Consider the following 14,463-nt stretch of genomic DNA (forward strand, 5'->3'; position numbering starts at 1 on the left):
TACTAAATCTGACAACAACCTCCTCAGATTGTTTTTTTTCTAATTGCAATATATTTACACTATCACATCAGCAGAACAGTAAAAGTCTTCCCCAATTTGATTTCTACAATTCACTGTTGAACATACCAACTCCTGGTTTTGACATCTGTCTATCCCTTCCCTCCTTTCCTTCCCTCCTTTCCTTCCACCCGCATATTTTTTTATATTTCGCTATAGAGTATGCGAACAGTGTCAGGTCTCCGCTGGCCACCAGCAACCCTAAGTTACGCTGGGAGTTCTTCGTTCCGCCAGGTAAAGCCCTTCATTCATCGGTGGCGCTCATGTCTCCGTTCCCGATCGCTGAACGCACAGGGTTTCCCTGCTGTTTTTTTCAAGGGCTTTACAACAGCCCCTCAGCACCATCTCTTGTTTGTCACTCATTTCCAGAATGCTGTGGATTATCAGTGGTGTTCTCTGTCTCTCTCTCTCGGTCTCTCTCTCTCTCTCTCTGTCTGTGTGTGTGTGTGTGTGTGTGTGTGTGTGTGTGTGTGTGTGTTGTATATTGGTGTACAAATGTTCCAGGTATAACTCATCGGTGTGTTGCCATCGTTAGTGTTCTTTATTTCGAGTCCTACTCGTATCATCATGTTGATTGGGATGTTTTAAGAACTTTGATCAACTTAATGAATGATCAGTTTTATGTTTGCCTCATTGTGCTTCACATTATCGTCTCATCCACCAAAAGCTACAGCATTAGTTCTACCTCAACTAAAGGTGCTCCAATCGATCGACCAATATTCATTCTAAATTGTTTGATCGGTAGTCTGTAAACTATTCCAAAATTGAAAGTTTTCAATACTTATTTGCCTGCTTTCTCGCCTGCTCTCTAATTCCCGCTCAGAGCGGATCAACACACAGACATGCGGCTCGGCTCATGATCTGCAGCGAAAGTGACACACACATACAAAGAACAGAGGAGCAGAATAGAAATAGATTTAAATAGACGCTGTGATCAAAATCCCTGATTGGAGCACCTCAACATCTGAATCATTCCTATTCAGAGTTTTTTTTATTTATTTTTTATTTCTAGCTTTACAGATCAAAACAGCAAGATGATAACTCTTATTGGTGAACTCCAGTTGTAGTATGTGGCTTTTGGTGGATCAATCTCTCTCTTCGTCTTCTTTCATCAGCGTCTTCACTGCTTCAGCTGGCAAACCAACACACAATATTTCTCCCAACAAAAGGCATTTCATTCATGACATGTTTGTTTAAATTGTATTTTAACTGATGTCCCCCTGTCACATTTCCTCTACAGAAGAGATGGATAAGGACCGTCGTGGAAACGTGAGTAAAAATCATCTGACGACATGATAAACCCTTTTACCGCTTCTCATCTGGCTTACCTCCCGGGTTACGGTAGTGTATAACATTCTGCATGAACACAGAGAAAAACAGAAGTCAAATGCTGAAAACATAGTCTGCAGGTAAGAACGAGGGAAACATCTCCATGTAAAGACTTTCATCTAAATAGAAACATAACCTAAACCAAGAAAAATATGAATAAGACTGCTGGCGTCTTCACCTTTCCATCATTTTCTGCAATCGGGTGTTTGTGATCTCACTGTGTCAAACTGCCAGTCTCCACCACACGTCACAGGTCACACACAGACACACACACACACACAGCTGTTCATGCAGCATGCCAGATGAGGACGCTGTAGAAAACGGCCGAAACTGCTTTCGTTTTCATTTGAGCTCATCTCTCTCTTTCTCTGTCTTCTCTCTCCTTAGTAGGAATCCTTTGGCTAGCATTGGACTAGTGCTGTTGTGGTAGACCAACTATTTCTGTCTCCTCCCTTCCCTTCTTCTTTTCCTGTGGTGGATGTATGAACACATTTATGTGTGTGTTTGTGTTGGGGCCATATCAATCTCATTGGCTTCATGGTTTTGTGAGCGTGTGAGTGAGTTAATGGTGGTCGGTTTGTGGGTGAGTGTGAATGTGTGCATGAATATATGTGTGTGTGTGTATTTTTGCATGTTGTTGATGTGTGCCTGTTTGTGTGTCGTGGTCTATCAGGTGTCTGTCCCGGTGTTGCCCCAGGCCAGGCGGGCTGACCGCTGGTCTTGGGACCCGGATGAGGAGCGAAAGCGTCAGGAAAGGTGGCAGCAAGAGCAGGAGCGCATGCTGCAGGTACACAGAACATAAAGCACGGCGCATGAGTCTGCAACGTCAGGGGTTCAGTTCCTGATGGAGCTTAGCGGGTGGAGCAAGGCACTAGCACCACGAGGATTAGGCACAGAACAGATTTTTGGTTGTAAATATCTGTTGTGTTTTGACAACTGAGATAACCCAGGGAAAGACATCATCAGTTGAGGTGTGAAGCTAGTTCGTGATGAGGCCTCACTCTCGCTAAAGTTATTCAAACACGCAGCCGACCTACAAGTTCAGCTTTGAAGTTGGGCCATCAGCATGTTTTGCTTTATTAGCACATTTACACAGTGAAGGTATTACAGGATAATTCGGATGTCTTGTTGACAAATCAGCTCCGCATGAGTCAAAGCTTAAGGCAGCCATTGTGTCTCATCAGTAAGTATGGATTAGGGGAGTAGTAGATCAAACAATGTGTTTGGCTTAAAACTGGGCTAAGTTTGTGTATCTGTCTTTGTAGACATCTAGGTGACATTATAACAGCATCTCAGAGACCTTATTTCAGTGTGAAGCAGGTCCAAACCTTTTAGCCCAGTTATAATCCAAATGGTTAAAGCTATACTTTACTGTTAACCATACTGTGACAGATCAGATGGATTAACCACATTTCATTGCTCCTTGCAAAGCTTGCCTCCATGTTTGTTTTTATATTGAGCCTATCCTCCTCCGAAGGCCCAGCCCATTCATGCCAGGGGCACACGTTGACCACTAGAGGGCGGTGTTGTACAGCGGAAGAGCCTCCGGTGTGGTTCTGTCTGCTCACCGTCTCCATCTCATGCACATACACAGACAAGGACTCTGTCCAAGGTTGCTGCTGTTGCTGCTGCCCAGATCCCCCTCTCTCTCCTCAACCAATCAGAGGTGCATCTCAGGTCCACATATTTTAAAACATGTGAAGGATTTATTGGTATCCATGATATACTGTACTCATCTACAGTGTAATCTTGATAATACAGCCTATCAGGGATGAGTACCGATTTCTCGTCTTTCAAGTTGACTGTTTGAGATGAGATGCACTGAAATGGATGAATGTCTGTCTGGTGCATCAATGTGCTTGTTGACGTCCCGGTTCTGTGTCTTCTCTGTGCCTTGATCCGTCATCTTTCCTGCTTATGTTGCTTTCTCTCTAAATCCTTGATCTTTAAATTTGGGGTTCGTACACAAATCTGAAAAGAGTTGGAAAAACTAGTCTGACGATGTTTTCGCTTGTCTGGAATAATCTAAAGTGCTGGCGGCCATGTGGCCCAGCTGCTATTATAGTAGCATGAATGCACATTTTTTAAGGCAGCTTGAAAAATGTAAATTGTGTAGGAACCTCTGCATGCTCTACTTTCGCTTTTTGCCTGCTTTTGTTTACATTTAATTCCTTACAAGCAAATAAAAGATCTGCGCATGTGTTTTACCACAAGGGAGTCGTAGCAAACTGCCTCTGTATTCATTTGTCCCCAAGTCCAGGCTTCTATTCAAAGTACATACTGAGGGAATCACACATGGACATTTTATACAAGTCTATATAAGTATTATCAATTACTTATTAAGTCCCTTCTTAGATTAAATTAAGCAGAATGCTCTAAAAGAGAAATGTATCATTGACTGATTCAGACTAAAAGCCTTTTTAAAAAGCCTCCTGATGCCAGAGATATGTCTGCGCATCGTCTCTGTTTTCCTGTTCAAAATATCCACCTGCAGGCAGTTTTAGTCTTCGTCTTCGGTTGAGGCTCTGTGCTGTATGTCATGTGTCTGTTGCCATGGTGACAGGAGAAGTACCGGCGCGAGCAGGAGAAGCTGAAGGGAGAGTGGGAGAAAGCGCAGAGGGAGGTGGCGGAGGAGGAGAGGAAGTACCACGAGGAGGTGCGTGCATGTTTAAGCTACATGTTGCACTTGTGGTGTGTTTTCATTCAAACTCACTCAGATCATTTTGGACTGTAATTTTTAAATCAAAAAGAAAAGCGTGTTTTATGACTGATAATCTTGACCTCATTGTGGTATTTAAGGGTTTCTTGAAAACTCACCCAGCTCTTCCATCACAACAGGAGCGTAGGATACTGGAGGAAACGGTAGCGCCTCTGACTCCCCGGTCCTCCGCCCTGCCCTCCCCCAGCCGAGGAGAGGTCTCCTCCACCTCGGACACCATCGTCCGTTCGCTGGCCGACTGGGAACGCAAGCAAGAACTGCTGGAGAAGCAGTCGGTGAATGGCTGACTGATTATAGATAGTTTGTTAGAAGCTTGCATTAAGTATCCATCCAGGAGGGGACTCTGGGTGACAATTAGTTAGAATTACTTGAGTGGGCACAGTGTTCTGATTTTGATTGGTCGTTCGGCTAACTGGTCCCTGTTTGTGATTGGACGGCACAGAGGGGGAGCACGGAGAGCGTCGAATGGAAACGCAGAGAAAACGACCGGACCAGTGACATCAGCACCGCTGACGACAGCATGAAAACAGCCAGAAGGTTAGCAGCCAATCCTAATGTGATGAATGTTGCACTTCAGACATTTGTCAGCGGAGATTCTGAGCAACTATGGCTTAAGATGTGTTCCTTGTATAACACGGTTATTTCCAATCTTATGAGAAATAGGTGCGTACAATATGTAAAAGATAGAAGATGATAGAGTAGATGACTTAGACTTTGGTTGGCAAGTTTTTGTTTAATTGTCACCTGCGGATACAGGGTATCATACCAACTGTATCATTGTATCACTGTATTATACTGTAGTGGCATGTGTAGATAGAATGAACAACACGGTGTGTTTCTGATCCTCAGCTCGGTGAGTCAGAGCAGCAGTCAGGCAGAAACTCACGCTCACAGTCTGCAGAACGGCCAAAAACTTCCTGCGACGTCGACCAAATCCTCGACTCCAGTAAAGAAACAAGAAGAGCCTTCAGCAGACAGCAACAAGCCCAGTCGGCCTGCAGGAGACAGGAGGTGTGTGTGTGTGTGAAGCAGAGAAGCCTTAAGTCCAGGAGTTCAGTCCATTTTCGGTTTTCCATCTATCTCGTATAAGTTAATTAAGAGCACACTGCTGAAATCACACAGAATGTCCTTTAATGATTAGTGTTAAGACTCAACCAAGCACTGGTCACAGCACCAGTATGTATGAATTATTATCACAACAGAGATTGTCTGACATTTTTAAAAAGAAGGTTCAGTTCATTTTAAACATTGTTTTATTTCCTTATGTTATTTGTTCTGTTTGATAATATTCCTCTGCGTGTCGAGGCCCTCAGGAACCATTACACTGCTTATTTTGCTCATTTTAAAATTCATATATAGATTGCATTCACGTTTCATTCTGGCTGTAAGTGCATATTTGTGACCAGCAGGATTTTTAGTAGAAGCGGATCTTTTTGCAACACCTTCAGTTCAGTTAACGTGTTTGACCAGCAGGTGGCATATTGCACCTGTATTTCACCTCAGTCTTCCTCCACATAAAAAAACAATAGTCTCTGACAAGAAAAGTGTTCTCAACATTAATTTGAGTGAGTAACACAAAACCCTGTATTTTAAAGAATAAGGTAAGTCTAGGTTTGGCTCAAACATTACTGAGTAATGTAGTTTATTCCGCTGGTTCTGGCTTGGATTGGTTATGTCCGACTCTGGCAGCCAATGGAGTCGCTGTGAGTCATCATGTTGCATGTTGCTGTCCATTTCCAGGAGTGGTCCCATTGATAATAACATGTGCCGCAGCTCATCAAAACCCCCCGCAGCATGTCCACCGTCTCCAGACACGCTGCCTTCAGCACCCAACAGGTACTGCATCGCAAACATCCCACATGGAGGGAGGGAAGGGGGGCTTCATTTCTGCACTGTCATGTTCTGCTTTGCTGCCTTCATATCTCCACCTGTCTGACATGTAGCACTGCAGAAAGGACCCTCGAATGTAATGTGAATTTCAATACAATGCAAGGAAACGGGAGTTTTTAATAATTTGTCCTTGTTTTTACAGTTAAATGTTCATTTGTAAACAATAATAACATGAATGTGCCAGCTGACCTGCTGTCTCGGGTCACTAAAATATTATTTTTCATAGTATTGAATGGAAAATAGCAGACAGAAGGCACAAGGAGACACGTGGAGGATAGAGCCTGGTGAACATTAAAAACAAAGACGTTGATCAATAGAAACTCGAACAAGAACGGCAAAGAACAACAAGCTCAGACAAAATAGCAGAAGGCGCTATATATATATAGATATATATATATATATATATCTATCTATATAGATAGATAGATAGATAGATATATTTGTTTTTGTTCACTGTAGTCCACTGCAGAGGATGCTATCTGGCCTTATGTTCAAGTTCAGTAGTTGTTTACTGTAGAGAGGTGCTGCTTCTTTAGGTTTTGAAGCGCGACTTTGGGTGTGATTCATCACTTTTAACAAAGCACTGACAAAGGAACAGCTTAGTGTGCTTTTCTTTCATACACTGTCAAAAGAGCCAAAGTGGTAGAACAGAGAAGTCATCAGTACTTCACAACATGTACAGTTGCTTTCTAGTATCATAGGGTTTTCTGTCTCCCTCCTGTAGGTCTGTCAGTGGGAAGAAGCTGTGCTCCAGCTGTGGGCAGCCTTTGGGGAAGGGGGCGGCCATGATCATAGAGACCCTCAGTCTCTATTTCCACATTCACTGCTTCAAGGTCGGTGACAGATTTCAGGAACGTTCTCGGTTTCTATTTTGTTTTTGATTCGTTGAATTATGCTGAAGAAATGTGCACGTATCTGTATCAGTGGGATTGTTGTGTGTTACAGTTGCTACTAAAAACGTATCGATGATCCACACCGTCCTGCATACTCACTAGAGCACCGAATGTATATTAATCCGCAGCTGAAAATAGTCCCCCTGCAAATTTATTTTGACTAAAATGGTCTGTACCCAGCTGTATGAAAAGTTACTCTTATTCTTCAGCATCGAAAGACACAACAGATTGTTGTTTTTGGTCTTGTTTCGTTGATGAACAACTGTATGATACTGGTGGCATTATGCTTCAGATTCACCTAAAACTATTTAAATGTCTCTCTTCAGTGCGGTGTGTGTAAGGGACAGTTAGGTGACACGACTACGGGGACGGACGTCCGGATCAAAAATGGCCTCCTCAACTGCCACCAGTGCTACATCAGCTCCCGCTGTAAGTCCCTCCACCCTCTTGTCTCTTGCCCAAGCTTTGCCCTGATTATCTCTCTTTTGCCCCCCCCCCCCCCCCCCCCCCCTGTCTGTCTTGTTTCTATAGCAATGTTTCTTTATGAGTTATGAATGTCAGCTGGTTCCAAGAAAATGAACCACAAAAACACAACCACCAGAAATAAAAAGATAACTTCCCTGTTACATAATGCTCATAAATATAAAGTTGAATTGTTCTCTAATATTATAAAAAGTGTAAAGTGTTGTTGTTCCTTATTGTTTGCTAATGTCGGCCATATTTCATATTTTCACTGATGAACACTTTCAATAAGGTGATGGTGTCGAAGCACCAGCAGTAAACACGGTGCTCATAAACCAGATCGAAAAACAGGCAAAGCTTTGTTTGATTTATTATTTTCAAAGTAAACCTGACACTATTTTATGATCACAAAATTAAAGGTGGATTTCAAAGGTTTGGCTCTTTATTGCAGCCTCTCTGTGGCTGAGGACAAGTATCCTTTAATATAAAAACCCGACACGGTGCAGCTTTAATAAAGCAAGTGTCAGACACGGTGAAGCTCGGCCGAGTGGGTCGATGGATCCGAAGAGGAACTGGTGATGTAACAGCTGGGAGAGGGTGGCGGTAACTTTCCGTCCCTTTCACCTTGTCTGCAGAGAAGCAGAATTTCATACTTTCTGAAAGACACGGCTCACATTTGCATAACCTCTCGGCAGCTCTTAGCATTTCGGGGATCAGAAAACCACAAAATCAAATCAGAGACTCGATCAAAAGACTCCGAAGTCATTATTAAAGAGGTTTTCTTTCATTAGAGCTGCATGTCCTTGGCCTTTTTTATTTGTATTATTGTTTTATAAAAATTGTGTATTTATTTTTCTGTCTTTCTTTCTCCTTTCAAGCGGCCGGACAGCCAACCACGTTGTGACGCTCAACAGAAAAGCACAAGGTTCACGGAAGAAGCCCCATCCCTGTTTTAAAGCGATTATCTGCAAATCATGTCCTCCGCAGCGTGTCGAGATCTTTGCATCCTCTGCAGCTCAGTAACCAATGAAGATTCATCACGGCGGCCAAACTAAATACTATGTATATAAATATTCTTCGTGTTTATGTCATGAGTGAGTGAAATCTGGATTTGATTGGTCCACGTACCAACACAGACTCTGTTCCATCATGCAGCAAGAGAGAGAGAGAGACACAGTTCTGTGGCGGCGGCCATGTTGAAAATAAAAGACAATACCGTTCTCCAAACACAGGTAGGCTGATGTTAACGGACTACGCTGTCGGAGTGAACACACAAAAAGAGGATATGGTGTTCAAATCTTTGGTTAAGTTGAAGCAGATATATTTTCTATATATCTATTAAATTCCATATGATGTAAACACTGTATATTACATAGTTACTGAATCATTGTGTTATCATTTAAAAACGATTTTTCTTCTTTTTTTGGATACAAATCAAAAAAACTGGTGGGAAAACTGAATATGTGGTCAGGCAGCTCAAATTAGATTTTTGTTTTTATTTCTCGAAGCAGACAGGATATTGAAAATATGAATACGTGTATGACCCTTTAATTTAATACGAGATTAAAACAAAAATTCATACAGAAACTACATTTGGAAAGTGCAGTAAAAGTCACTTTAAACCCACTACTTTGATCCCTTTGGCCGTCAGTGACTCCCAAATGTCTCTTGTGCTGTGCTCCTGAACAAAGTTAGCTTCTATAAAACACTCATATTATAGATGTAGTTTCATCTTCAGGGCAATAACTTGACTCGTGAGCTCTTTTTGTGCTTTTGGGTCACGGCAGGTTGCTCCGCTCAGAAGGTCAGGACTTTAATGTGCCTTAGGAAAAGCAAGATGATGCAGGAAAAACTACAACACCAGCTGTATGGTGTTTGGTTTATTTGTTCTTTTCTTTTTTAAGGGTGTAGGGAGGGATTTGGCCAAATGTTAACCCTTAAACTGCAGACAGACGGGCTGCAGCTCTCCCTGCATCACGCTTTACTTCACTTGATAAGTACTTATTTTACATAAATGACACCCTTAATTTCATACCCCCCACCCTGTGATTCCTCTGTGATTTGTGGTGATAAAAAGCAGCGCAAAGGAAAACATTTGTTGAAATATATATATATATACTGCAGGGGAGACCATTGATTTAATTCTGAATGTTTTATTCTAGAGAGATATAGACTTCTGTATGCTATTAATTGAGGTCATTTTGATAATTGCTCAATAGGATTCATTTATAAAAATCACAAAAACACAACGTTGCATCTAGTTGAACAGCAGAGGGGATGTGAACACTCGTACCAGCAGCCGTTGCAATATTTGGTTGGATAAAAACTAAAGATCTGTGCCGCCAGCTGGACATTTGAAATCACTTGCTTCATTTTTGTTTGGGGACTTGTGAGAGGAACTCGGTTGTTTGTTGCAGATGTTTAAAAATTTAAAAAAATGCACGTTTATGCCTAAAACCAAATGATTTGCTGTCTTAAAGCAAACTAGCAGCCTCCTCCTCCTGAACGGCGTCCTATAGCCAAGCTTCTCCTCCGGGTTCATCTCTGATCTACAGTATTTGTAAGCTTCTGTTCCGGTTGTGCATTTCCTTTTTTTTTCTTTTTTATCCTCATTTTAGTTCACGAATAAATCTGGAGTCTCTTATAGCGGGATCTTTGAGACGGAGCTCAACATTCAGACGGTCTTCTTAACGGGAAGGTTGAGGAATGGAGCCTTCACGTCTGTTCTGTATTTATTGTAATATTCACCTGAACACTATCCAAAATATAGATTCATTTGATGTTTAAATGCAATGGCATTTATAGCAAACTGTATGTTTATAAATAAAATGTTATAAATTAAAAATGTGATTCTGTGTGTTATTTTTCCAATTAAAAAAAAATATATATGAAGTTACAAACAATATGACATAAGAAAATACTGAATAAGAGGATGTGGCTAAATAAACAGACGAAATCGAGAATTAAAGATGCTACTAATATCAGATTAATAACATCGTGGTTGGGTCTTAATTTAGGTTAAAGTCAGTATGGTTAGAATTAGTTTGTTGGGTTTAGTTGTAAACACGTGAATAAGTGTTACATCAGAATCTGTGACCTGAAATTTCAGCGTGTTACCATAAAGATGCATTCATGATATTTTCATAGTGACAGCTAGTTTCAGTGCCCAGGTCGGTCTAAAGAGTCATACCTCATCGTCATTATTTTTCAGATTTTGTTATTTTATTATTTGAAAATACCTGTTTATCTGATCGATGCAGAGTCCTTCTGTTTCAAATGTAGACGACGTTTGTTTTCATTGTTTTCTATTCATTCTGGATTTTTGCATTGAAACTTTTGGGGAAAAATAAATCCTGAAGACTCGGAGCTGTCCGTGGTGCTGGAATCTCTCCGGCCTTTTCAAACCACCATGCCCGAAACAAACTGATAATGCATTCATGACTTCATGAGTAATTATTAAGACGTTTTAGGATTGTCTAATTAAAGATTATATACGTGAAACCCAAAATATAATAACGAATTACATTCCTCTCCAAAGAACACATGACAAAAGCAACTTGGACTTTTTTTGTTTTTGTTTTTTATCATCAACAACCATTTGAATGGTACACCTGGAAAACTATGTGCACATGTAGAAATATTTTCTTCTTAAATATAAGCATTCATTACCTACATATAAATAACTTTCAGATCCTGGACAAAACGTGTTACATAATGCTCACAAAATGGAAGAGAAATCATCGTAAAATCAGACAGAAAGACAACATGCAAATTATATAGAAATAAATACAATGTTTGCATCCATTCCCTCTCCTTATTTTTTTGTTTTTTGTTTTTACCCAAAATAAATTCTTCCGAGGGAATTTTGTAAAACATCCAAAAGACTTGTATGATCGATCTACGAGGGAGTATGGCCTATGGTTCAACTATAGGAGACAAGAATACGTATTAACACGATACAGATTGAGCCACAAAAACACTGCCGTAGAAAGACACACAAAACACACAGATATCCTGTCGGAGGTGAACATTGCAATAGTTTGTGCCTTTTTTTAAGTATTATTCTCGAGGAAATAATTGTGTTTATATCGATAATTTAAAGAAACTAAACTCTCAGCAGCCCTGAAAATCAAAAACAAACGAAAGAATCTCAGCTGTAAAGAGGCTGCTGTCCAAACCGCATGTCAGAGAAGCGCGCGCGTGCGTCCTCAGCCGTGTATGTTGAACTTGTCTCTCTCTCTACCAAACAAAGCAGCTGTTGAACTCTGACATGTAATGTGACTTAACGAGGCTCCTCCGCTCACTGATGGCACGACGCAGCGTCCAGTGCGCGGACCTCTGTGTTTGCTCATAACCCTAAACCCTAGCCCCCCAAAAACAGTTCATCTTAACAAGTCACTTCATCGAGGATTCAGTCTTAAATGTGTCGTTTGATTCTTAAAAACTGGAGGAACGTGTCTGCGTTGATGTTGTCGTGTTCTGCTTTTACGCGCGAGGAATCAACAGAAGTCTCATTGTGTTGATATTAATTTGCTCTCTTGAGTTTTTCTTTTCTTTTCAGGATGTCAGTCTTTAGTGGAAACGTTTCACCCGACTTGCACTTGTTTTAAGAAAAAACAAAACGATGTTATTATCAGACAATACGACTTGTCAAGATGGATATTTTTCACAGCAAATGTGTCAACTGACCACAAGAAACGGCGCAAGGCGTAAAAATAAAAATAACAAAGAGTTGTCATTTTCTTTTTCACTGCTTTTTTTGTGTTGTCCTTAAGTCTGTCGTGGGAAATTGCTTTTCGGTCTCCGGAGGAAGAGGAGGCTCCTCTCTCCCTCCCCTCCTGCGCTGTGGAGCCTCGTTAGAACATGCTGGTCTTTACTAATGTAGCTTTGGCTCCGTTCTGTCTTTGCAAAGACGACAGCACGCTGGCGAACGGGCCGCCCAACGAGTCCGGGATGGAGGTGATGGTCCCCGGGGCGGTGGCCCAGCCTTGGCTCGCCGCGGTCACCCCCATGCCGCTGGACACGGAGGTCTTCCCTTGGTCCATCTGTCCGTTCCCGGTGGTGTTGACCTGGCCTCCGGTGGGGCTCGGTCCGCCGCAGTTGGAGGTGGGGATGGGGTTCGGGCCCGGTCCTCCTGTGCTGTCGGGGTCGGTGGATTTGTTGTCTTTGCTGTCTTCGTCTCTGGGGTCGGACTTCTTTCCGGAATTGGACTTCGCAGCCGCCACGGCCGCTGCAGCTGCCCGCTCCATCTTGCGGAACTTGGCGCGCCGGTTTTGGAACCACACCTGGAAAAGCGAAGTGCAGACGTTAGACCATCACTGCTCTGTTATAAGTTGCTCAGTTTTAAAGTAGACATGACAACAAGGCTCAAAATCATTGAGCTGATAAACATTTCTTGCCGTTTAAATGTCTTAAGTGTCCCTAAAGACGAACCCCATCCTTATGTTGCGCATAACTGCGTGAGAGTGTGTTAGATGGTGCCAGCAGTTGGAGGCCAGTTGATCATGTCAAAGTAAAAAGTCTCTTAATTCACTAAAACATATTAAGTACAACTACTATGCGATGTGTTAAAACGCTTCTTATTTTGCATCGTAAATCCCCCCGTGCGTAATTGCGCGTAATCGCGCGCATAACGGGAGCCGGTCTGGCGTCCGTACCTGCACTCTGGCTTCAGTCAGATCGATTTTAAGTGCCAGCTCCTCTCGGGTGTAGATGTCCGGGTAGTGCGTCTCGGCGAAAACCCGCTCCAGCTCCTTCAGCTGCGCGCTGGTGAAAGTGGTCCGGATGCGCCGCTGCTTCCGCTTCTCGTTCAGTCCGCCGTGATCCGTGAAGAGTTTGTAGGGAACTGTGAGCGGAAAAAACAACAAAAACAATGCCACCGTTAGACGTGCAGCGGTCTCATCCGTGCAGCTTGACACCCAAGTGTGTGTGTAACTGTGATGTTGTCAAATGGAGGTAAAAGTCAAACTCGATAATATTGTTTAAAATCCGTTTGTGGGCGAAAGCTTTCAATCGTATTAAGCCTTCGATACCTGTGAATTAGTTCTGGATTGATAACGTCGCTGACCTGTGATGCGGTTAATTGTGATGTTAAACTAATTGTTGCTCCTCACATCGAGGCTCAAGTTTGGAAACTTGTCATAATGCTCCCATCCGCCCCGCTTGTTGCTCCTGTAAACTCCAATTCGGTGCCAATAATGAGCTTTAGTCTTTGGTTATCTAATTATTTCCGAAGCTTTATGTCTCATCGCAAAGTAAATAAATTATGCCTATCATTTTGGCAGCTTAAGATAATTCTGTTGGCGTTTTTTTTGGGGTGTGACTGGGATAGTGTAACCCCGTAACCGAATTACCGCTTGCCTGCAATCGCTTCTAACGTGATAAATTCTTTCATTTGTGTAAGCAAATTTCGTTTGGTAAATACTAAACACATTTCCATGTTCAAATGCAATCAAGGCGTGCTATAATACGGGCGGGTTGAGGCTGCTTACCTGCGGCGTACGGGCTGCTCTGGTGGTCTCGCAGGGTCCCCAGGCTGCAGGACCCCGGCGTGAGGGACGGGCAGCCGGAGGTAGCCCCGAAAGTGGTCCTGATGGGATTGTACTGGAACCCGCTGGCTTGACTGCACGAGCTGAAGTCCGCATAGGCCGATGCCAGGCTCGTCGTGTCCATCCCGGCCATACATGACTCGTAGGCGGAGGAATTTAGGTAAGAATACTCCATTTTATACATTTGAGAAGGCTCGGTGGAGTTAGAAAGCTGCACTTCCCGGGTAAAAAAAACAAAACAAAACAAAAAGATACCCCCCGAAAACAATTGGGTCAGAAAGTACAAAAAATAATTAATAATAAAAAAATAATCGAAATAAAAATGAGGCGGACGCGCGGTCTGCGTTGGGGAGGGGAAGAGATGACTGGTTTGGTTTGAACTGGTTGGAAGGAGGCTGGACGGTAGATGTTCACTGCTCAGCGCCTGCTCCAAAACTGGCCTCCTTTATAGGAACCTAGCCCTGTTTTATGAAAAGCCCCCTAAGAGCCGCCTAGCCCGAGGTCTCTAGAGCATATAGTCCTCATAATAAACTTGGCTCTTTCCGCTTGGACAATAGCAAAGCGT

At 42.5% G+C, this 14,463-nt stretch overlaps 2 protein-coding genes across 2 annotated transcripts in view; one reads left to right on the forward strand and one right to left on the reverse strand.

The window, feature by feature from the left end:
• LOC306745742 (LIM and calponin homology domains-containing protein 1-like) overlaps positions 1–10,184 on the forward strand; it is a gene marked incomplete at its 5' end in the record, with an annotated part of 77,357 nt that extends 67,173 nt beyond the window's left edge. The window contains 11 exons of the mRNA XM_079228582.1: positions 217–291; positions 1,298–1,326; positions 2,060–2,173; positions 3,950–4,042; positions 4,225–4,380; positions 4,551–4,642; positions 4,955–5,116; positions 5,846–5,941; positions 6,720–6,828; positions 7,215–7,317; positions 8,229–10,184. Coding sequence (XP_079084708.1) covers positions 217–291; positions 1,298–1,326; positions 2,060–2,173; positions 3,950–4,042; positions 4,225–4,380; positions 4,551–4,642; positions 4,955–5,116; positions 5,846–5,941; positions 6,720–6,828; positions 7,215–7,317; positions 8,229–8,254 — 1,055 coding nt within the window. The 3' untranslated portion in view covers positions 8,255–10,184. The remainder of the gene's footprint in view (positions 1–216; positions 292–1,297; positions 1,327–2,059; positions 2,174–3,949; positions 4,043–4,224; positions 4,381–4,550; positions 4,643–4,954; positions 5,117–5,845; positions 5,942–6,719; positions 6,829–7,214; positions 7,318–8,228) is intronic.
• Positions 10,185–12,206: 2,022 nt separating this feature from the next.
• Positions 12,207–14,082, reverse strand: phox2bb (paired like homeobox 2Bb; the record flags this gene model as incomplete). Its single annotated transcript, XM_079228924.1, has 3 exons — positions 12,207–12,635; positions 13,008–13,195; positions 13,842–14,082. The coding sequence occupies 3 exons, from the start codon at positions 14,080–14,082 to the stop codon at positions 12,207–12,209; spliced, it is 858 nt and encodes a 285-aa protein (XP_079085050.1).
• Positions 14,083–14,463: the final 381 nt, after the last annotated feature.

This window comes from Taurulus bubalis (genome assembly GCF_910589615.1).
Source record: "Taurulus bubalis genome assembly, chromosome: 13".
Lineage (NCBI taxonomy): Eukaryota > Metazoa > Chordata > Actinopteri > Perciformes > Cottidae > Taurulus > Taurulus bubalis.